The sequence below is a fragment of the Suillus fuscotomentosus genome (genome assembly GCF_016647785.1).
Source record: "Suillus fuscotomentosus strain FC203 chromosome Unknown F5891scaffold_5, whole genome shotgun sequence".
In the NCBI taxonomy this organism is placed as follows: Eukaryota; Fungi; Basidiomycota; class Agaricomycetes; order Boletales; family Suillaceae; genus Suillus; species Suillus fuscotomentosus.
In genome coordinates, this window is record NW_024539517.1 from 242,640 (window position 1) to 265,768 (window position 23,129).

The following is a 23,129-nucleotide window of genomic DNA, read 5'->3' on the forward strand; positions in this document are numbered from 1 at the left end:
AAGATATTCAATACTAGCACAATGAATATAGCCAGGAGTAAGGCAGATCTGGCATTGTTAAATCGTCTTAAGTGGCAGTCTGAATACTGATTTAGTGTGTTTATTATAAGTATATGTACCTTCTCACCTGTTTCAACAGCCTCTGATGCATTGTTCTTCAGATTTGGATCCTGTTTCATTCTGTGAGCAATTACACACATAATACTCTTTGCTGCCTCTTTGGTGTCCTGCAACAACTGGAGCTATGTGTGATGATATTTCTCCTTACAAGTGTTGGTTCCTATATCCATATTCATAACTTTTCCCAATGACTTCTTTGACTATGTATGTCCTTTTGAGAGCGTCACCAGTGCTTGCTCATCCCCAATTGAATCCAGCATATTTATGACATCTGTCACTATGTGGACATGATAGTTGGCTTCATGATCGAGGAGATAGAGTATACAATAGTCTTGCCAAGCTTGATCTTCATACTGAGCTGAAGGCTCTCTATCATTGATGGCCTCATCTGCAAGCCTCATCTGTGACATGCCTAAGGCAATACTTTTTGAATCCACATAATCATCATTTTCTACTGCTACCTTGTCTTCCAAGGTTATCCTGAAGATTTCCCTGGCAAGATCTTTGTCATCTGCCATTAGTACCTTTGATGTGTAGATTTCATGGCTCCAGTCAGAACTTAATTTTGCCACTCTCTTATCCTGCAATGCAGAAGGGAGGAAACAAATCATTTCCAGATACTATTTTGTAGTGAATGCTGACACTGAACAATCTTGAATGTGATTGTTGTTCATGTATATCTACAGTTGTCACATTGCCATATTGTTAAGAACATGCTCAAGGGTTGGATCCAAAGGGCTTGGCTTCAGCTCATGTGCTGTACCCCTTACCTGAGTATGTGCCCCTAACTTCTGAAGGCTAGTGGACAATGTCCAGGGTCCAATGTCCAATGCACGGGTGTTCCAGCAGACATTCAGGAATGAGTGATAAGACTAATCTGGATAATGTCCGAACTAGAAAGCAAATAGCGGAGGACTACCAGAGGTAGAGGCAGAGGTGAGAAGTCTATAGGAGTCAATCCTAAGACTAACAGAGGATGATGAGAGGAGAAACTCAAGTTGGACGGAGAAGGAAATGAGCAGAGTCTAAGATAATATTCGAACTAAGGAACTACAGAGAATCTACAGGGTTTATATACTACTGAGGACTTAATGGAGAATCAGTCAGTGCAGTGCGAGGCTATATGAGGCTATGGATGGAGCATATGGAATGCCTAACACTAGTCTATTAGAAGTCAATTAAATGAAGATGGAAATTAAGTACAGGGGCTAACTGAGAAGGGAACAGATACAGAAGATAGAAGTCGGCTGGATCCAGAAATCTGAAAATGGTTTGTGTGATAGGTCCAGGTCTGGAACACGGGATATGACACATATTTTCTTTGATATTCCTTGTATTGCCAGATCTTCTTTGGTATTCCTTGTATACAGTGCTCTTGTACTCTGCGGGCGTGATTATGTTGTTCACTCTTGAACTTTGTATTGTTTACTTCCCTATATCACTGTCTGTATCCTAAGGTGATTGCTTCTATTGTGAAATGGATTAGATTGGGATCAGGGACTTCATCAACATGAACCACTGACATAAATAGTGCCATCAAACTGAGTGCAGAGCTGGCATTCATCTAACTTTGTATTCCATGCCTAAAGTTTACTTGCACTGGTGATACACTCACCATTTCTCGCCTCTCACCATGCTTTGTAATTTCCCTCCAGAATGTGCACTGAGCCCTCCCCTGTTAACACAGCACAAAGTTTTTCAGAAAGAGGTCAATTCAATTGCTGTCGCACAATTGGACTTACTGCCCAATCCTCTTATATCTTCCTTACCCCTTAAAATCTCGAAACCTCCAGGTGAAGTAAGCCATCTTAAATGAGGGGGCTACAACTTGCAAGAGACATTAGGCTGGTCTCCATTGGAGTACAAGGAAGTTCGTGTGTGTATATGCTATTGTAGGGTTTTTCAGAGCAGCTGATATCAACCTGCAAAGCTTTGTCATACATCTGGCTCATGAGCACCTCAGTGTGAAGAAGACTTGGAAATCACAATTACCTGAAAATTTAAAATTGGTTTTTCAGAAGGTAAATGCTGGCATTGATCTTTGTTTTGAGATGATACTAACTTACCCAGGCCAAGCAATGTCATCTAATTCTCCATAGCTATGATGGAGATTGGGTGGTATCAGATGTCTTGCGGGTCTCTTTAAAAAATAGTAGTACTCACACAAACTACAGAATAGTGGATTGGATTGGGCGGTATCAAATGTCTTGTAGGTATTTTCAAAAAATAGTAGTACTCACACAAACTAAAGAATAGAAGATAACACTCACTAACTATGGCTATACTATTGAATTGAGGGGTGGTCCACCTATTAAATCAAGTGAACCTCTCAGAGGGCCACTTGTATATATATTTAGACATATCTACAAATTGTAAACAAATTTGTTGCACTGACAGATGATGATTAATTTTTTAATTTGTTTTTGGGCTTGTCAATTGGGCAGATCTTAAGTCTGATATGTAACTTTATCCTGCATATGCCCTCAAAAATGTCATGTAAAATATGCAGGAACAATTGTAACCTTGGATGCATCTTAATATTTGTAACTAAATTTTGGAAATGGGCTTAATATTCAATAGTGATACTCAAAATAGGTTTTGGAAGGTTTTGAAAACTCACTTAACACACTTAACACACTTTGAACTCTCAGTTAACGTTGGTTTCAACTTGCTCAAAACATGCTTGGCACATGTTGGCACAAAGTCAGAGATTCAAACACTTGTGATTTTCAAAGTGTATGTTCATAGGGGGAAGTTGTACATCAGGTAAAAAAAAAGCAACCCATAGTAGATATACATCATATTTCGAATGTTAACATTCATAAAAAAGGGAGTCTGCATGAGAATGAAATCAGCTGTACATAGTGAATACCGGAGGGACTAAATAAGTGCTGAGGGGAGGAGGACACATGAAAAAGATCTACATAAATCTGCAGAGACATAAGGTAAAGTGAAAGATGACATTATAGTTGTGGAGAGTACGGCTAGCTTCAAGCTGCTTTCCAGGATGCTGCTGCACCTCAAGCCTCAAGTTGAGTGAACAATGGATCTTGAGTGGTGCTGCGCTCTTGTGGGCCCATACTGGCATGGTAATGTTTGGCAGATAAGCCATAGTCGTTTTGCAGTTGCTCAGCAAGTTGCTCACACTCCAACTTCAAGAAGCCGTGCACAATGTATAGGTAGCATGCTGTGACTTGATGAAACCAGCAATGGCTTGAACCACCTTTTTCATGGATGGTGTAGAGACTTGCACCTCTAAATGCCGGATATACGGCCTTATTATCCACTCAATTCCCTACATGTACCAGCTCTTATCTGAAGGACCAGTCATTCGAGCGCACCCTGCATATGCGCCTCACTTGTGCATCTTGCACGCACTTGCGCCTTTCGCACACATCCCTTTAGGCCTTCACACTCTTACCATTTGTCCATCCATCTCATGTCCTTGCTGATTTACTGGTGCGTTATTCTTATCTCTTTCATTGAATTAATGAACCTTTTGTCCGACCTCCGCGCTTACATACAGAGAGTCTATTTGAACTTAGAATATATTTAGAGTTGATATGGTTACTCGGTTCAGGACCGCGCTCGGAAGCGCACCACATACCGTAATCTCCCTTCTTAGATAGAGAGAAGGTTCTTTTGGTTCTGGTACTTACCCCCCCATATATCTGTCTACTGCAAAAGTGTATAGAGCACCTTAGTACTTGAAAGCAGATCTTATTTCTCTACTGACTATTGCTCGCGCTTCGTCTCTACTTGAAAGCTCTTCCCTTATCGCTCGTAGCGCTGTCTTGTTACTTAAGGGTCTTATATGAAAGTTGTGTATAATGACAACACAATTATACACGGTGAAGACTTCTTGCCAGTCCTTAAGTCCACGGTCTCCGACTTTTCTACTTTGTGGGAGGTAACGTGGTGAGTTCTTGGGAGGATTTAGTTTGTTGTCCTCTTCTTGTGTAGTCTTATACGAAGTTGTTGTGGAATGTTCTGTGTTCTGGATAAATTTGTTAGGTTTGTTTCAGCCTAGTAGGTCGTGTTTCAACCTATGAAAGTCTGTTTCAACTTTGTCGTCCTTAGATGTGTCTCACTTTCCGTTGAAAGGGAGAGTCTTATGAATACACGTAAAGCTTAGAATGAGAGCTGTTCAATGGTTATATAATCAACCCCTGTAAGGTAGTATATAACCTAGAGTAGAATAACGATAATGAAAGTTATATAGTCGACCCCTGTAAGGTAGTATATAACTTTAGAATAGATAATGATATCTTAGATTACCTCAAGGCACTTATATTGGCCTGCACTTTAAGTCTTAGTGGTCTCACACGGTTTGAGATAAGAGTCAAGTGGGAGGATTGTATTTCATGGGTGAAAATGGGGTCCTTTTATACCTTTTGGGAACCCCCTTACTAAGCATGATTAATCAGATGGATTGGTAAGAATGTGGCTTACAAACCAGGTGATGAATCAGCTTATTACTAAGTACATTACAAATACAGTGTAATCTTACAAAGAAATTAGAAACCATGACAAACCATGACTAAACATGTTGAGTCATGTTAAATGTTGTTACAAAGCATGGCCAATCATGACTAAACATGCTGAGTCAGCTTAAATAATGTTACAAACCAGAATATTTCCCAGTCACATGATGTGATGACAAATAAAAGCTGGTGGCTGAAAGAAGCCAAATATAAATAAACAGTCAGAAATAAATAGAGATACAAAACTTGGTGGCTGAAAGAAGCCAAATAAAAATAAACAATGAGAAATAAACAGAAGGTCACATGCTTGATACAAATACAAGGTAAAATAAGCCTGTAAAGTGAGAAATAAAATACAAGACAATGAAATAAAGGAAAAATAGAGAGGTAACTTAGTGACAAAGGGCTAGACAGTCTCTCATATCTTCCTTATCACTCTCTATATATCTGACATGGTATGAATCACATACCATGCATGACAGCGCGTGCCCCTCGCATCTCTCGCTCATGCATGCTGACCTGCACCAAACTGGTTCGGTGCATGGACAACTAATACTCTTCCATGAGTCCTATACCCCAGAATTTACCATGAAACCATTTTCCCTTTGAACTGAAGTCATACTGAGGCTAGGGAATATTTTTCATCTTTTTCTTCATTTTTCAAGTTTGCATGCGAGTGGACTGAATATTTTTGTACATTTAATTCTGCAATGAGTTCTACTTAGTCAGCCATGAGGATGACTCAGAAAGATTCTCGCACATATCAGGTGACTTTGAAAAATATGTTTGCATAAGGTTACCTTGTGGGAAAGCTTACAAATCCTTAAATACGCATCTTATGTCATTATGCTATCAATCAATTCATCAGCCACAGGCTGCACAAACATATGCACACATTATGTAATCATTACTCACTCTTGACTAGCTGAGTCGTCAAAGATCACCTGACCCATGGGCTATACACAGCTCTTGCTGACTCACTATTATACCAACAAGAGTTATGAATATTTACTTTTTGACTCAAAGATATCGTGTGACTTGGTACTATCACAGTAAAGTTACAACTTTAAGTACGAGAAACTAGTAGTACAGCCACCAATTTGTCTATATAAGGAGCTGTTTCTTGCCAAGTAAATGCCCAAGTGCTACTTTACCCTCTCAGAATAAAATTGTAAGTGAAGTGTGAATCGACATTCAGCAAGCGCAGATCAAGGTTGGAGCTCACTGTGCTCAACAACCAGCACAACATATCTGAGCTCACTGTGTTGAACATCTAGCACATACCTTGAGCTCACTATGTCTGATGACTAGCAAGACTAGTTTTTTTTTCTGTTTCTTCTGATTGTTTCTCTGTTATTCTCTGTTTCATTTTATCTATGTGTGTCTGTGTCTGTGTCTGTGTCTGTGTCTGTGTCTGTGTCTGTGTCTGTGTCTTTGTCTCTGAGATTGTTTTTCTTTTTATCTGTCTCTCTGGAAACATGTCTGAGATTTATAACTGTGAAACTAACATCTCTGTTTCTCTGTTTCATTCTCTCTGTCTCTCAAAGTCTGTCTGTGGTGTGTTAGTGACTGTGTGTGCTGACCATCTCTTTTGATCGCTATCTCTGTGTGTTGTGATCGTTGTTGCTAACAGTCTCCGTGAAGTGACTGTGTTGGTGTTTCTGTTGTAGCATTCTGATTGTGTCATTGTTTCTTCCTATCAACTTTCTCTCAAGTATCAAAGTTTCAGTCTCATTCTTACCCAGAGGTTTGGTGTTGTCTCTTTGTCTACTGAAGACTTAGGATAGTCTTGTGGGGAGGACTTTAGGTGTTGACAGTGAAATCACTGACCTCAGACATCTGCGTGTTATACTGGGTCAAAGTGGTCATTTGTAAGTTAGGCTTTAGCTATTGAAAAGAGGACTTGGTATTGAAGTCCAAGGTCGCCCGTTCCTGAGTCTGTTTGAATACTCATTGTGAGTTCCTTGGAAGCAGGCTCAATACTAGGCTAAGAGTGCTATGGTAGCTCTGACTAGGTCTGACAGTAGTCTCACCTGTTTTGTTATTGAGGGGGATTATCATTGTAACTTCACACAACTTGCTGCACTAAGCTTGTGTACGAATCATTGTTGCTGTGTGAAATGTTAGGAGGAGTGTCTATTTGTTTTGTGTCATCTTTATATTGCTAGAGTGACTGTGTCTCTTGATAGTTTGCTGATTGTGTTGTTGTTGTTGTTGTTGTTGTTGTTATTGAATCACTGACCGATTGGGTTCTGTTTCTGTTATCACTGTGTTTCATATGCATACTGTTGGATTGTCTGTTGACTGTTGATTGTTGACTACTGACTTCTGTGCAGAGCTGTACATTGCTGACTGTATCTTAGGAGCAAAGACAAGCCACCCATGAATGACCACGTTATCAGTCATTGGTATTTGTCTGAATCACTGACCGTGGAGATATTTGGTTCTATAGGTGTTTATCTATAGATCATCTATCTAAGAAGACAGCGCCTTATGTACACCTTCATGCATGTTATCTTCTCGTGCCTGTCATCACCCATCTAGTTCACAGAGTCTCCCTCTCCTTATTAACAAGGAACTTCTCTCAATATTTGTCCTTTGGGTTGAGCCTTATTCTCGTGTCCTGGTCTTGCTGTAGAGCCCCTTAGTTTAAGTGTTTTTACCTATAGTCAAGATTTCTCACCTTCAACGGTTTAGGCTGTACTGCAGCATAGTACAGGTTGGGGCAGTTGAAAGACTGCATCAGGTATAAGGGGTCGCGTAAACCTAAGCATGCCTTGAGCTGGCTGGATTGGAATGAGCACAGAGTCAATCCCTCAAGAAGGGGAGTATAGAAGGTGTAGGGGGTAGTGAGGAACCAGCACTAGAATAGATTTCCTGTAAGATAAGGGTGAATATGTTAGCTGGAACTTACAGGAGGCAAAAAAAATACTTACCTTGGGTTGATGACACCTGAAAATTTGATGTCCTGCTCAGTGCTGTGTGTGAGCAGCTGGATGGTTCCGAACTACGGTTTGAACCGGACCATTGGTCAGGTTCAACCATGGTCCGGTCCATGGTTCCCAATATTGGCCGAACCAGTGTAGAGACTAATATCTCTGTGGGCTTGCAGGGATCTAAAATCCCAATGTCTCCATCACTTCCTAATATAGCATGACTCATATCTCACTCAGCGTGCTCAAATGCTTCATCGGCTCGGTTCCATCGCTCATCCTCCGTCCATCCATTCCATGTCCGTTCGGTTTGTCGGTGCATATTCCTGACTTATTTCCATTTATTCTGACATATCTCTGGTGCTTATGGCCATATTCCATATGTTTTCTGTCATGGACCCTTAGATTACATATTACTCCATATCTGCTTCACTTCTCGGTTCGCTTTAGTGCTTGACAGCGCCTAACATTCTTAGTATATATATGTGTGTCTAAACTGTATAATGATTATCTTTCTGCCTGCACATCATTGGACTCTAAATCTAAGTTTCCCTCCCATAAATCTAAAGTATCTAAGTACAATATGAGCGCTGCCGCCATACATTACTAGAAACTCTGCCAAATTAGTTTTCTGGCTCATTAAGAGTCACTGCGCTCCACCACCCGCACGCGTGCACCACTTCCGCTCAGCGCGCGCTCCTGATATAAATCATGCATTGTTGCTCATCAGTGGCCGTTGTTGCTCATCGGCACTTCACGTCGCCTTCGCTCACTAACGCTTCACTCATCATCGCACGCCTTACTAGGCTTGACCAAGCGCCCGGTCTAGTGTTTCCCTCCATATATACACTTAGAGGAACCTTCTCAATAGCAATCCCCTTGGGCCAACATATATTCCGCTCATCAAGGACTACTTGAGTTCATCTCATACCACACATATTACCCACTTCCCATTCCTCTTCTACACTGGACCAAAATGAGGTTCGTGGTTTGCTGTCTCCCGAACGGTTCGAATTCAGGTTCAGATCTCCCCAAACCATTCTGAACCCCAAACTGAAGCCTTCCTTGCAATATTGGTGAGGCACACTCATGGTCACTTCAACTTCTACCCCAATGGTCTCTTTGACATCTGGGATCCGCGAGATTTGCACCGACTTTGAATGCTGTCTGGAGGCCCACATCCTGCACCTCCGGTTGTCGAATAAAGCCCAAGGTACAAATCAACTCTTAAATCAAGCACAATAAACTCAATAAACTGATTGATATATTACTAATTTACACTGATATATTTTCTAGGATCCTCCAATGCATACAGCTTTGGAGATTGTTTTTTTACTTTGGTCACGCATAAAAGGAGCAAGGCCCACAAGGTGAGTGATATTTCTGCTCAACACAATGTCTGAATCTGATGCATGTGCCCTTAATGCTGATGGCTCTCTTAAGGATGTGAAAGATATTGTGTTTTACCATGATCCTGAAGATACTGTCCCACTATTCCCTGCCCAGCCTACTACTCTCATAGGCTCAGATGCCTTCTCTGTGTTACTGAAGGCTGGTCACAAACCAGTGCCAGTTACAGCTGGTTCTCGACGATCTGTTTGCACTTCCAAGTCATCTGCTCGCTTGCGGGATGCCGAGAATGTTTATTCCTCGATGAGCTGAAAACATGCATTATCCAGCACTACTGAACTTCAACCAGCTTGGAAAAAGGTAGTATCATCCACATCATCAGATGAAGACGATAGCCTTGATGACAGTGATGCTGGCAATGACACTGATCCTCTGGAGCCTGACACTGACCACCCTGACACCAAAGAAGAAGCTGAACTTGATGACAACACTGAACCCAAGGGCGTAGCTGAGAAAGCTACTTTGGGAAAGAGCGAACATACCGCTGACATTTACACAACCTTCACTTGCCATGAAACACACTGGGTATGCAACCCTTGCAAGTATGTAGTTAGCACTGAATGTATTATTTTCTGCTAATGTTTGGTAGGGACGCTGGTGAACCTGAGAGCAGGCACGTCTTTTGAGGAGGTATCTCTACACTCTGCACTCACATTAGTCAGTACATTTATGTCCTTTCTATGATGTCTCTGGACCTTTTACTAACATATATCTATCTATCAGCAAAAAGAACCACTTTCAACTCTACAAGGCTTGCTGCCAAGCTGCGGGAATCACAATGCACCCTCATGCTATTCCAGCTGGCAAAGATCAGGCCCTGTGAGTTTCAACTTATGTTTTGTGTATAATGCAGCACTGAATCATTGCCAGCTCAAGGCAATATACCCTTGATACTATTCTCATCACCAAAGCACCCACATTCACCAAGGCAGGACTCCTGGAGTTCATAATGGAGTTCATTGTGACCAAAGACAAGGCACTGCAGCTGGTCGACAAACCAGCCTTCTGAAACTTACTTTGCTATGTTCGCCCTGGCCTTACTGAACGTGACATTCCTCACCACACCAAGCTCACTGATACTGCAGGCATTTTCTCATTTTCCTCCACCAAACATCCAAAAAACATTGATTGAGAAGATAGAATTTTCCCCTCATTTTGTCTCTCAAAACATTGAAAAAAAGTAATTTGTGTTTCAATGATTTTCTGTGTGTAGGACATGATGCAAAAATTGATCATGTTCCTTCAAGGATAATGATGTATTTTCCATCTATTGTCTTTTAAATAATAGCTTAAAATAATGTTAATTGTCTTCTCTGTGTTTGTCAAATATACTATGTTTTTCAAATGTTCTGTGTATATTTGAAAAACACAGAGAAAAAATCAACTTTATTTTACACTGTTATTTAAAAGACAATAGATGGAAAATATAGCATTATCCTTGAAGGAACATGATCAATTTTTGCATCATGTCCCACACACAGAAAAATTGAAACATGAATTATTTTTTTTCAATGTTTTGACAGGCAAAATGAGGGGAGAATTCTATCTTCTCAATCAGTGTTTTTTGGATGTTTGGTGGAGGAAAATGGGAAAATGCCTGCAGTGTGAGACCATCAAGAAATGCGCAGAAGCCATAGTTAGCATCATATGTGAACGTCTCGCAAAGGTTGATAACAAAGTCTCTAGACATTCGACTCCTGGACCTCAATCATCGGTGACCCATTTTTCTCTGTCACTGGTCATTATATTTGCCAGACGACAAACCCCAGCAATGGGAATTACATCGCGAGCAGCTTAGTTTCGAGCACATTGAGGGCAATCACAGTGGGCAAGATATTGCGTGTATGCTTATTAACTCAATCAACATGTATGACCTCCAAGCAAAGGTAAGGTCTGGCCTACTATCCTGCACTGAAGCTAATGAATCATATAGGTTGGGTGGATGACCTCTGATAATGCAAGCAACAATGATACTGCCATGAAGGAAGTCACTTGTGAAATTGATCCAGAGGGCATCCAGTGGCTGCCTGCCACACACCGTATCAGATGCCAGGAACACATACTCAACCTTGCTGCACGACACTTTGTAGATGCAGTCGCACCCACTCCTCAAGCTGCTCTTATGAAGAAGATGTGTCAAACACTGACTCATTTTGATAGAAAAAGTTGTCATTCTCAGTATCTTAATGCAAAGCTCCAATTGAAACTTGAATGCATTGCAAAGCATATTCGGAATATTCCTGCAATCCATGCATACACCACAGAGAGTCATTGAGACGCTATTGAGAATGGGTGTCAGTGTATCAGTGCATGCAATAAATGCAGCGATAACATCATTGTCCGCAGAGTCTCGCCATGCCATTCAAGCCCTTGGCCAAACACTCCTTGCAGCCTACGCATATGACAATTTCGATGTTGACCTGAAAAAAACGGTCCACACTGTAGGTAAATCTGAAGACACTGATACACCTTACATCCAGCCTGCTATTTCCACTGCAGCATGGTGTTACATGCGAGGACTTGCAGTGCTCATCAACACTGTGGGAAAATTTTCCCCTCAATCCGCACGTCAATGCATCAACAGCACTGAAGGACAGATGGAAAGACCTACTGAATCTACATTCTGATCCCTTGGATGCAACTGGTCTGTCTCATCAAGACTGTTTCAACTCATGGAAAATGCTCTCTGACCTCGTCAACTTTGGTCCCCCATACTTTCATCAGTTCAAGAATCAGCTTTGCAACCCAGGGACAGTTGAGGCTATTCCTGTCATAAAAACTCCAATTCTTGCTGTGCGGGTCATGCATGTTTGCAACTCCACAGTATCTGACAATATATGTTCAGTAGTTGAGCTGTTGCAGCAGGGGGGCATCGAGGATCCAGTAGAGATTGATGACCCAGACACAGACATGCTGAACATGTCAGAGTATGTCATACTATTCCATGGTGATCTTGGCACCGGGGAACATCTTCTGGCTGCCCAGCAGCGAGGTGCAATCGAGGCCACACGATGGAAGCGATTTCAGCATGTTATCTTTATTCCAAGTTTGTTCCACCTCAAGATGGCCAGCGCAGATGCTATATGGCGCATTTTTCTGCAGCCAATTTCAGCTTGGGATGATGACAGCGTATTGATGCAGGACATTGGAATGCTTCGACCTAAGGAGACTGGAATATATGGATCAAAACCGGGTTTTTGCCACATGCATCAACTTATCACATACAATGTTATCTGCTGACGACTCAATTGTTGGAGAGTCGAGGCCAAAAAGCACAACTCCTTGCACACAGATCTTGATGCATTCACTGCATCAGAGCCTTCATTTGATGACTTGAAAACCATGGCAGATCAACTTGCACACAATTATATTGCCAATCACAGAACCAGTAAAATATCAGGTATGTCCATTCCCTTGTTGACTGGTTCAGATGTGTTGCTCATTGTGAAAAATTATAGGTCACCTACCATTCCAAAAGATTCTGTCGTACAGAGTCCCCATGTCTCACCCGAAATGAGGTGATTAACTTCATTTTCTTTGTACTCCGTTGTCATATCTGAATTGTACCATTTGATTTTGTGACACATGTCAAGGGGAAGTCATTTCTGCAGTATTTTGGCAGCTGCAATCATGTCCTGGATATTATCAAAGAATATAAGAAATTTTGGAGGTATAGGATCATTGTTTGCTCCAGCCATTAGGGATCAGAAACACCAAGTCTTGGTATGACGAAAGTGAGTACTTGATCTTCCAAACACAAAGTTTGATGTTAGAATGATCAATAGATGTCTGAATGGTAACAAGATTCTCTGAGTGCAGATAAAGAAGTCTCTTTCCATGAGAGGAATCAATTGGTGTAAGTGTTGTGGACGCCATCATGAAAGGTACATAGCACGGCAGAATATAACACAAGTGCTGTAATTCCTTGTATTCAGGACAAAAATCCCCCCATGAAGTAATGCAGTGCACTTCATCAAAGACAATGCCCATGATATCTGACACGAACTCTCATTTATGCAGCAGTTTCTCAAATTCTCCCCCTGGTTTCATCAGCTGTTCTGGACTGACTATCACAGCGAGGTATTTTTTGTTTTTGATGTCCTGTTACAATGAAAGCTGTAGGCCAAACCTTTGTCACAAAGTATGAAGACACTAGACTCACGCGAAAATTACACAATGTTGCTGTCTCTGCTGATATGGATATGCTTCGCATGCCAGCCTTTGCAAGTGAGTTCACATTTTGTTTTCCGAGTTGATTTAATGGTGTAACAATGATTTGAATCACTGGTTTCAAGAGTAGAGGCATCCAAAAGGTCATAGTCTTCCCCAGTGATGTGCCAGCAATGCATACTATATCACGGTCTCTCTGGATGAAAGCCTTGGCAACTTTCATCTGCCAAAGACATGGCCACTTGCCAAAATGCTCTTGTGTGACCTGTCATATGTCGCTGAAACTAGGGGCTTTGGAAGGTTGCTCTGACATGTGCAAGACATAGGCTAAAATAATTTACATTATTGCTATTCCACTATAGTATTTTTAAGGCTCCGCACATCGCCAGCAGTGATGTGCCGCTGTGGCTGGCGATGTTTACAAATGTTATCTGCCAGCCGCTGCTGAGAGGATGAAGGATTAAAGTTGTGCTGGGTTTGAAAATTTCTTGTACTACGAGATTACTCAATATTCTACCAAAGCCCTAGTGGTCCGCCTTCACCCTCGAAGTAGTGGGTGGGTAGGAGCCTGGGTGGCCTCTGGAACCTCTTGATCGGAAAGCCTCTTTTAGAACAACTGCAAGCCACACATGATTATGCACACAACACCATAGTCATCCCATCCACACCTCAACCATATATAATTCATAATATTACTAACTTACATACAGAACCCAAATCCATGCCATCAGATGACCCTCAATTAGTATATAATCTGCAAGCACCAGAACCATGAGACTGTAATACAGAACCACAAGCCACAAGCCATCAAGTACATAATAATGGCACCATCTACCTAACTGTTACAGTTCCTGCAGATCCTGAGCAAAACCTTTCCTCTCTTAGTCCACCAGTAATCACTGATGAACACTTTGTCTTCATAGTTTCCTCACAATGCACGAATTAGCAAATAAGTGCCTACATGGAGGCGTTATCCCAAGCAGGAGCTCATGTAATCACAGCAGATAGGAAGCTGCAACTATCCCCAAAGATAGATACCTCATATAAAACACCCTGCTCTCCAATTCTATTCACAGGAACAATCCCTCCATCCAATAACCAATTACCAAGCATCCCAATCTGGCCAATACTTGAAGATACAGAAGAACAAAATCTAGGAAAAATTCCTGAGTTCCCCACACTAATGTTGATGTCCAGTGTTTATTTAAGACACACCAACTGGTTCAACCCAATAAGAGTAATAGAGATCCTGCAACAGATTAAGATTGGGTATGACTTGAGCCAAACACAGAAAGACAAGGTGTGTGACCTATGTGCAGAATTCACTGATAATTTGCTCTAGCCATTAGCAAGGTCTTCCCAGTAGACTTCCAAACCTTCAAACTCACATTTCCAGAAGGAACAAAGTTCACTACCAAGATAAATCAAAGACCGCTAACACCTCCACTGTGACACTTCACGTCGGGTGGGAACAAGTGTCTTTTGATACTGGTGTCAAGACCTATAGAAGTTACAAGTTCCATATCACTCCCGTTTTCATCTAGCAACGAGTTCTCCTCAGCCATCTCTCATCTGACAATCACCTGCTCTCGGGTCTGCTTCTCTGTACCATCCATCCATGTTCTTTCCATGTCCACCGAGCTCCACTGGTGCATGCTCATTTTCTCTTTCAGGTTGACTAATAGGTAGTATGGCTTATTACATGTATCTGCATATTCTGCTCTGCGTGTGTTCAGGTTACATATTACTTATCTGCCTCATTCTTCATCGCCAAAGTTCTCACCTATGGGTTCTGGATGCTCACACAGTAGGATATAATCTCGCACACTACAGCAGTACAGTACTTCCCTTCCCTCAGATACTACCTTTGTTTTGTGGAGTCACTTAGACATTCCTAGTATCTTTGATCAATTGACAAGCTTTAATTTTCTCTCACTTTGAACCTGCGCATTCTTGACTGCTCCAAGTATGCACCTCTAAGTTTCCTTACCTAGGCTCTGCGCAGATCTGAACCGTTCTCAGGTTCCGACTTAGCATTTCATACCTAGTTATACCTTGGCCATAAACCTCATCTATACCTAGCCACTACCCATGGAACCGCACTTTACCTAGTATCCATTGCTCCTTACCTAGATACCTCTCGCTTTCGCTCATTTCTCATCGTGCCTTCACTGGATCCATGGTCTTGCCTTCGCTCTCACCATCGGCTTTACTTTCCCTGATCACACTCGTTCTCTCATGTTCCGCATTTGCTCCCTTCACATTTTTATTTGAAGAAAGTGCTTCATAGCAATCCTCTTGGGTCAATATAGCACACCCACACTCAGTAGATCTTATTAGTTCTCTAGCTTACTTGCTAGCCAGTCACTATTACTTCTTCACACCACAATGCACATTCCTATATGAACGACTAAACAAACTTGAAAATGCTGGGATAATATGTCACATCACCCCAGAAGATGTTAAGGCTGCCAGCCCCACCGTACTTGCTCAAAAAGCACATGGCTCGGGAAGCCGTCCAATTGAAGAGCTCCTCCATTGTGTCAATGATCAATGTGCAGCACATGGGTTACTGACAAGGGATAACTTGCCTCAAAGACCACCAAACTCATTTGTCAACATGAAGGGAAACGGAACACCCAAATGAAGGGTGTGTCAGATTTTTGCCCAAATCAACAACACCAGCCAAATACCACCAGTACCTCAAGGTGACATCAGGACAAAGTAGCAATAGTGGTAGTCAGAGTGGACAATTTTGACGTGATTCAGCGTGCGATTCAGAAAATGATTTTGGACACTGAGAATCGAATTTCACGTTGAATCGTGCTGAATCGTCGAAGCGTCTCTGGAGGTGCTTCTTGCAATTCTGAATCGGATTTCAGACTGTAAACAGCTGTATTTCTTCTATTTAAAATACAAATATCTAATTAAATATACTTGTCCTGCGTGCAAGCAGCTGTGAGCACCCTCTCTGCACTAGAGCAGCATGGCACCCAAAGGAAAAGGTGTCCAATCTTTGCCGAAAGCTCGTAAGAAAGTGTCTGTCAAAAAGGTCAAAAAAGCGCCACAAGTGGGTACCAAAGTTGAAGTCAGAGATACCACGGAGGCTATCGAGAAGGCCGAGAACGAGAAAAATAATGACGAGGAAGTCCCTGACATTGAGTGCGTGAAAGATATCAGAAAACAGATGAAACATAACTCACCTTGAGCTGTCAGTTGGACAGATACTTTGACCTGGTCCCTCGTCAGCGCCGTGACATCTGATGACACCATCCGAAAGGGCTTGTACCCTGAACCAGGTGCAAATGTGTCAACTAAAAATGGAGGAGGTGCAAAGAAAACAGAACACCACTGGGCACTCTGTAAGGTTCTGTTTGATGGCCACAAGGAGTATGGCAGTGCATTCGAAATCGTACTCAGCAACCCAAAAGAAAAAGCCTTGCGACAAGCATGGGTGCGAAAGATCAAAAACCGAATGCAGACGTATGTCGTCGTTTGGTTCTGCGATGTTTTAATACTGACCCTTTTGGCAGTTTAGAACGAAAAACACTCACATATGTCAAGGAGATGGGGACAACAGGAGCTGGCATTGAGCATGAGGAAGATATCGACATGAGTCAGGTGAACAGCTTTACTACAAGATGGGGTAATGTCACAACCCAATAACGAATTAACGCTGGGCAGAGACTAGGACTCAAACAACAGAATAATCACACAGAGGTAGGCAGCAGGTACGTCTTGGTATTGCTCACTTGGAGATACAAGAGGTTTGAACTAAAGAACTACTGACTATGATGAGCTACCTATATACACATATTGAAACTGAGATCGAAACTGAGTATGAACTAACTAGCCAATCAGAATAATTAAAGGTATCGTACGATTCTATATATAACTATGATGTCATAACATGTGCCACAGCTGCAGTAAGACTCTGGAACATTCCAAGAGTGTCGCGAGGCATGACGTCAACATCTTCGGCATTGTCCGGTAGATCATGTGACTCTGGTAATTCTACAATAGACGCAATAATAGGAACTTCTTCAACAGTAAACATATTCTTAGGAACAGGCGCTGTGACTGGGCGCTTAAAGGACTTAGAATTAAGGAATGAATAATGGTTTGTATTTGGAACTCGTGACAGGTAAGTGCCACTAACTCAGTCATCATTTTCCGTGCTGAGACAACTTTGCCAGTGCAAATTAAAGAAGAATTTCTGTGGTTCTTCGAGATGCGAGCTCTTGTGGCTAATCGTCCTAGTCGGATTCCTACAGGTGTTGGTAATGTAGATTCAGCTGCCGACCTTTCAATTCTGTTACTGAATGATGGTGAAGAGTTCTATGAGTCACAGAGCGAGCCTGCAGGATTGTCTGATGGAGAGCATGATGGAGAAGACTCTAGTGGTGATGACACAAAACCTTCAAAATGTCGGCATCTAACAAAGGTCGAAGATCCTGCTGATGAAGATTGCAAGCCTGCAAAGAAGTTAAAGGTTGCAACGAGCACTAAACCATCCAAGACAAAATCGTTCCTAGACAGGTATGCTGAAGTGGCTGAGCAGGAAGAGCTGACTGTGCAGAAACGGGCGGATGCACTCATGGCCAAGGCATCACTTGCTGTTGTCAAAGCAAAAGCCAAGGCTCAGATCAAGCTGGAGAAGGAGAGACGCGAGACGGAGAAGGAGAGGAGGAAGACTGAGTATGCTTTGAGGAAGCTGGAGCTTGAGCATCAATTTCGCATGGCTCAATTGCCTCGCATTGATCAGGCTGGCCCTTCACAAGCACACTATCGATCAAATGATGATGATCCATACGAACTTCCAATTCTCCCACAACCAGAGTACTCTGATGGTGGAAGTTCAACTAGCTATCATAATTACTAGACTTGTGACCAACGTTGAGCTCTTTTTTGTTTAAATTTGAGTAATGCACCTTTCAGCTGCTCCCGAAACCTTTTGGCTGATTTTAAATGTTGCTGCCATCTGTTTTGTGCAACTTCAAAAGAGTTGTTTTCTGAGTCCGAAGATGATGAGAGACCTTCCTCAATGAATGGATCATATGTCGGTGCATCGTAATCACCATCCTCCAGCTCATCTGCCTCGCACATCATTGCAAAGGCATGCAAAGTAATGCAGGCCACAGTCCAGTATGTGGCAATCTGGTGAGTTGCTTCATCACATATTTTGATATGAATACCTTTGAGTGAGTGAAAACGCCCCTTCAAGTAGCCAATGGCATGTTCTGATCGGATCTGAACCATGGAAACATGGTTGTTAAACACCTGATTATCAGATTCCTCCCGTTCTGGCATCTTATAAGGTGCAACCACCCAAGTTTGTATCTGGAGCTTTAGAGTTAGTCTACTCAGGCTTCAGCGAATAAAAGCTCTTACTGGGTATGCAGAATCTGCCCAAATAAATTCCCCATCTTCGAGTATGTCATCATGGTTCTGAGCAATGAATGTCTCTTGCCAAGCGCTCACATTGTGAGTGCTCCCAGTATGCCCATAGCTAAAATCAATAATTCGGAGATTTGGGAGTGAGACGATCTATTAAAATCATCAGCTCAAATATACCGAGTCACAGATAAAATATAAATATAAATACTTGGACATTCAATGAATAATTTGACTTTCGGTCAAAGTAGCTTTCTCCATACCAATGGGGTTGGTCATAAAGAGGAATGAGTGTGCCATCAACTAGGCACCACCCGTTCCTCCATGCATGACAGGAGTGAGCTTCAACCCAGGACTTTGCAAGTTCTTTTTCATCTATGGTGGGAAATTGAACAGCAGATTCATGGAAAGATGGGCGAAGGACAGCTGTCATGACTCTGCGGGTGATGAGGTGGACAGTTCCCTTGCCAAGCCCAGCCTAATCTGCGACTGCCTGCATGCACCTGTGACTCCCACATAAGCCCACTAATAAGAGGTGATAGACCCAGGCCTCCGCACCACCAAGCTGAGGGGGTTGCAGTCTTTCCAGGCTAGGTTCAATAGTGGTGCAATACCTCTGCTCCAGACTTGTGAGAAAATCACTGATATAGTAAGCGCATGACAGCTCGGCAACATCCGCCATATCTATTAATAATGATACCGCCTGTCAGCAACAATAGCTTGGGTATCAAGCTCGCTGTGCCCGACGATGAGCAGCACGTTCTCACTCTTTTCTTGGCTGTTTGATGGCGCGTTTTTTTTGATCAATTTGCAGTAGCTACTAGACTAGTAAATGATGGATTGGGTAGTCAATATACCCTACATACATGCGCTATTATACATAATGACCTTGCTCTGTAGTACCTATCAGTCTGTAGTGATGCGCAGCACCTTGTCAAATACTTCTAATGCCTCCTCCATATTGCTGACCTCCTCCTTCTCTTCATAATCTTCCTCGGCCTCCGGAGCAACAATAGACTGGCTGATGGCTGATGGCTGGTTAGCGGAGAGGCACTACTAGAGAGAGACTGAACGAGGCATGCGGGGATGGTAACACAGGGTGTACTGGTGCTGTCTCCGGTGTTGCTGAAGGTACAAACACCAGGAGAGATAGTCCCCGAGAATTATGGGAGGTTGGCTATGTCCTGCAGACGCTGAAGATGGTGTGAGTTGAACCGACTGCGAACTTGGCGCCAGAGATTGATCTGGTGTGCAAGGACTAGATGCGAAGCTTCTGCCTGACGTTGACACTCACGGAGGTAATGCTCCTCATCACGCAAGTATGTAGCTAGACGTCGCACTTCAATGTTCAGCTGCGTGATTTCTTCTCTTGTACGGCACGTCTTGAAATATAAGTTGGTTGCTTGACGTACTGATGGCATTGCCCAGGGACGGTGTGAGACATCATCATGCGAGTCATGAAGAAGGTCGAAGTTGGCAAGAAAGGCATACTCGACTACCTCCTCCCATTTGAGCATTCGGTGAGGGGGGGACAATGCACGTGCTGCTATATTGAACCTGTCGAGGGCAGTCTTGATGGCAGCAGAGCATGCTTGCAAAGCCTTTGCGATATGCTTTCGCAATTTATATCCTATAGATAGAATGTTGTCAGCTGAGTAGAATACATAGTCGAAAGAAATGCTTACCGGTCCCAGACCTGTTCATCTTTGTCAGTTCAAATATGCACGCAACGACCAAACCTTCCAACATGTCGAGTGCGTGTTGGTACTTTTGATTGGTGACTAGACGCCCTGTGTTTTGCCAGTCCGGATCCTCTGGTGTCCAGAGCAAGTGATGCTGAGTTTACATTCGAGTTCTTGCACAAGTCATAGGTCCTTCTCATAGTTCTCTAGGGCATGCCGTCGAGCTGTTTCGATTCGTCTTGTAGCACTTTCGTCGGATGCAAGGCTTGCGGGTGTGGCCACAGCCCATACTGAGCTTGTAGCATCAAGATCCTCCCTGTACATGATCAAATGTCAGATACCTCACATAGACAGACAAAATACTCACTTGCTTGCAACTAGATTGACAAGCTTTTGCCAATACTCCATTTGCAACGTCTCATGCTCGGGTTTGGGGCGGAGACTCTATAAGTAAATCTTCTCCTCCGTCAGCCAGTCCTCGAAGATGGACTCATGAGTGATATTGAGATTGTGCATTAATTTTGGGAGTGTGATGCGACTGTCGGCTATAATGTTGAGAGTTTGTTTGTAGTTGTTGTACAAAAAATCGGCTGCAAATCAAGACTTTAGAAAAGGTACTGATGCAAACATAGTGAATGTACATAGATTTGCATATACCTCATAATCATCGTTGTACTCGAAGTAGCTTGTGATAGCCTGCTGACGGTGGAAAATACTCGAGTAACACGTCGTAGGTGCCAAAGAATTCGATTTTGAGAATGTGCGCTCGCACATTTCCAAGTCTTCAAGTCCCAAGCCTGGAACATATCTTGCAAGATGATCGAGCTGACACAGTCAGCGATGAGCATGCCTGTGGAATGCGCCAATGAGGGATGTATAATGGAGGGAACGCGCGTGGGGACCTAAAGGACTGTTATTCAGTGTTGTCTTGAACTGACACCCAATGTCATATCCACTGCCAAGGCCGTCACCAAAGACGTCCATCAACTTCGCAATGACAGCTAGTGGGTATTTTGCACTGTGTGATATAGGTATGAATGTTAGTGGACAACATGAAAATAGCTCAGACATACAACTCCCCACTCTGAACCATATCAATAATTAAGAGGCTAAATCCATGTCGGCACACCGCAGTGAAGATCCCTGTTTCATCATATATCCCCCATGCCCTCTTCGTCTTCTCCTCGTCCATGTTGTTCCACTGTTCCGTGCAAGGGTTTCCCAACGAGTCTGAATCAAGCGTAACCTGCAAATGAGTCAAAAAAAACCTGTTGTTAAATGAAATAGTAGACGTACCTCTGAGTCCTCAATGCCTACTTTGCTCCACTGATTAACATAGTCACACGAGAGATAATGATCCCCTCGGACGTGCTGCGTGGTGGGAAGTTCAGATGACTCCCCGCTATCGTTCTCATCTATGCCAAGAGTTCGACGAAGGATATGCTTGAGGGAGTCGTTGCCATCCATAGTGAATAGCAGAGTGAATATGAGAGGTACCTCGTCCTTGAGAGTATAGGTACACAGGGGACAGGCGTGTTTGAGCCGCCAATCCAGAGAATCCCGGTTGAGGGCCTCAGCTACCAGAGAATCTACAGAACTGCGAATTAGCATGTAAACGTCCAAGGTGATTGTGAGTTGGCGTGAAAGGTAGCGATGATACTCGACCTTGAAAGTTTTATTCATAAGCATGATAATAAACTGCAAAATTGAGTAACTTACCCCATGTAGATTGCAAAGTGTCTTGCTGAATGCCTGCATGGAAAAGTGAGGGCTTCGAAAATGAGCAATACGATATAGCTTGAGTGCATCAATGGTGATGACAACAGATGGTGAAATGGGTGAACATGGGATCATGCCGTGATGGACAAGGGCAGATGCAATATATGTGTCTTTTGCGCTGATTGTGAGAGCTGTGTTCTTAGCGTCTATTATGTAGTATGCCGTCAGGGAACAATCTCACAGTGTGAGAGGGCACAACTCACAGAATACGTCAATGACTTTACCTGTCCAGAGATCTGAGTTAGCCTCCTCCGGCACACACCTTTGATCAAAGAAGCCCTTTTTACCACTTAGTTCACAGTCCAGACTCTACTCCAGAAATGCGCTTGTGATAGCTGGCAGCTGGATATTGAATGCGTCCACACATCGCTGTATTCGATCACGCCACGTGCAATGGTCGATCCGTCATGTGTTGCTTCTTGATGTAATGCTGTTGCCCCATCCCAGGTAAGAGGACTTGAAGTTGACACAAGTTTAGATAGACTTATGGTTTCCAGAAATCTCCCACGATCTCACGAGCGAGGTCCTCGACAACTCCTATGTCGATGTGTCGTTCTCGCAAGATCTCGTTGACATCAGTCGACATGTCTCCGGCCTCGAACATGACATCATCTGTGTTATCTTGGCGCTCAATCAAGGCTTCTAAGGCCTCGCGTTGTTCCGTGGTCAACACTAATAATAGGTAAAGTCAATAACAATTCTATAAAGGTATTAGCATGTGATGCACCTTGCAGACGTTCTTTTCTCCAGACCTGTATGCTCGTGGCTCACTGAGACAGAGCCCTAGGCCCATACACTGTGTTAGTGGCCACACGGTAACCACTCTGATCATGCTTCGAGCTTAACTCACGAACCTTTCGACTAGACAGTCCCATTCGATTGCGAGCTTTCGACATGGCCATGATATTGAGCGGATGCGGGAATTTTTTCAATCAACATCGAGATGTATTCAGGTGAGCTTATGGATGCACGTGACATTAAGTTTACTGACCTCTGAGCTTGTTCTCTGTCAGCGTGAAAATGAGCTCCAGAAAATCGACATCATCCCGAATGTCAACGACAAGTATGAGGAAAAGTGGGGGTCTAGAGGACTTCATGCAGGCCATGAAGATATCAGGTAAGCTTCAATATTTGTTTGTTTCGATCCTCACTAATGA

General features: G+C 42.9%; 5 protein-coding genes across 5 annotated transcripts; 4 read left to right on the top strand and 1 right to left on the bottom strand.

Annotated features, from left to right (window-relative positions):
- Positions 1 to 8,626: 8,626 nt before the first annotated feature.
- F5891DRAFT_975564 (uncharacterized protein) lies at positions 8,627 to 9,770 on the top strand (the record flags this gene model as incomplete). Its single annotated transcript, XM_041376531.1, has 5 exons — positions 8,627 to 8,750; positions 8,834 to 8,907; positions 8,981 to 9,147; positions 9,217 to 9,489; positions 9,671 to 9,770. 5 exons carry the CDS (start codon positions 8,627 to 8,629, stop codon positions 9,768 to 9,770), a joined length of 738 nt encoding a protein of 245 aa, XP_041231684.1.
- Positions 9,771 to 11,196: 1,426 nt separating this feature from the next.
- On the top strand, positions 11,197 to 13,565 carry F5891DRAFT_975565 (uncharacterized protein; the record flags this gene model as incomplete). The annotated part of the gene is made up of 6 exons (XM_041376532.1): positions 11,197 to 11,388; positions 11,447 to 12,140; positions 12,207 to 12,347; positions 12,649 to 12,681; positions 13,070 to 13,174; positions 13,480 to 13,565. 6 exons carry the CDS (start codon positions 11,197 to 11,199, stop codon positions 13,563 to 13,565), a joined length of 1,251 nt encoding a protein of 416 aa, XP_041231685.1.
- Positions 13,566 to 16,103: 2,538 nt separating this feature from the next.
- On the top strand, positions 16,104 to 16,783 carry F5891DRAFT_1182302 (uncharacterized protein; the record flags this gene model as incomplete). The annotated part of the gene is made up of 3 exons (XM_041366142.1): positions 16,104 to 16,279; positions 16,334 to 16,615; positions 16,651 to 16,783. 3 exons carry the CDS (start codon positions 16,104 to 16,106, stop codon positions 16,781 to 16,783), a joined length of 591 nt encoding a protein of 196 aa, XP_041231686.1.
- Positions 16,784 to 17,227: 444 nt separating this feature from the next.
- Positions 17,228 to 17,999, top strand: F5891DRAFT_1182303 (uncharacterized protein; the record flags this gene model as incomplete). Its single annotated transcript, XM_041366143.1, has 2 exons — positions 17,228 to 17,261; positions 17,314 to 17,999. 2 exons carry the CDS (start codon positions 17,228 to 17,230, stop codon positions 17,997 to 17,999), a joined length of 720 nt encoding a protein of 239 aa, XP_041231687.1.
- Positions 18,000 to 19,674: 1,675 nt separating this feature from the next.
- Positions 19,675 to 22,047, bottom strand: F5891DRAFT_1125597 (uncharacterized protein; the record flags this gene model as incomplete). Its single annotated transcript, XM_041363979.1, has 10 exons — positions 19,675 to 20,141; positions 20,197 to 20,325; positions 20,442 to 20,509; positions 20,561 to 20,635; positions 20,684 to 20,783; positions 20,835 to 20,990; positions 21,084 to 21,211; positions 21,267 to 21,439; positions 21,490 to 21,858; positions 21,913 to 22,047. The coding sequence occupies 10 exons, from the start codon at positions 22,045 to 22,047 to the stop codon at positions 19,675 to 19,677; spliced, it is 1,800 nt and encodes a 599-aa protein (XP_041231688.1).
- Positions 22,048 to 23,129: the final 1,082 nt, after the last annotated feature.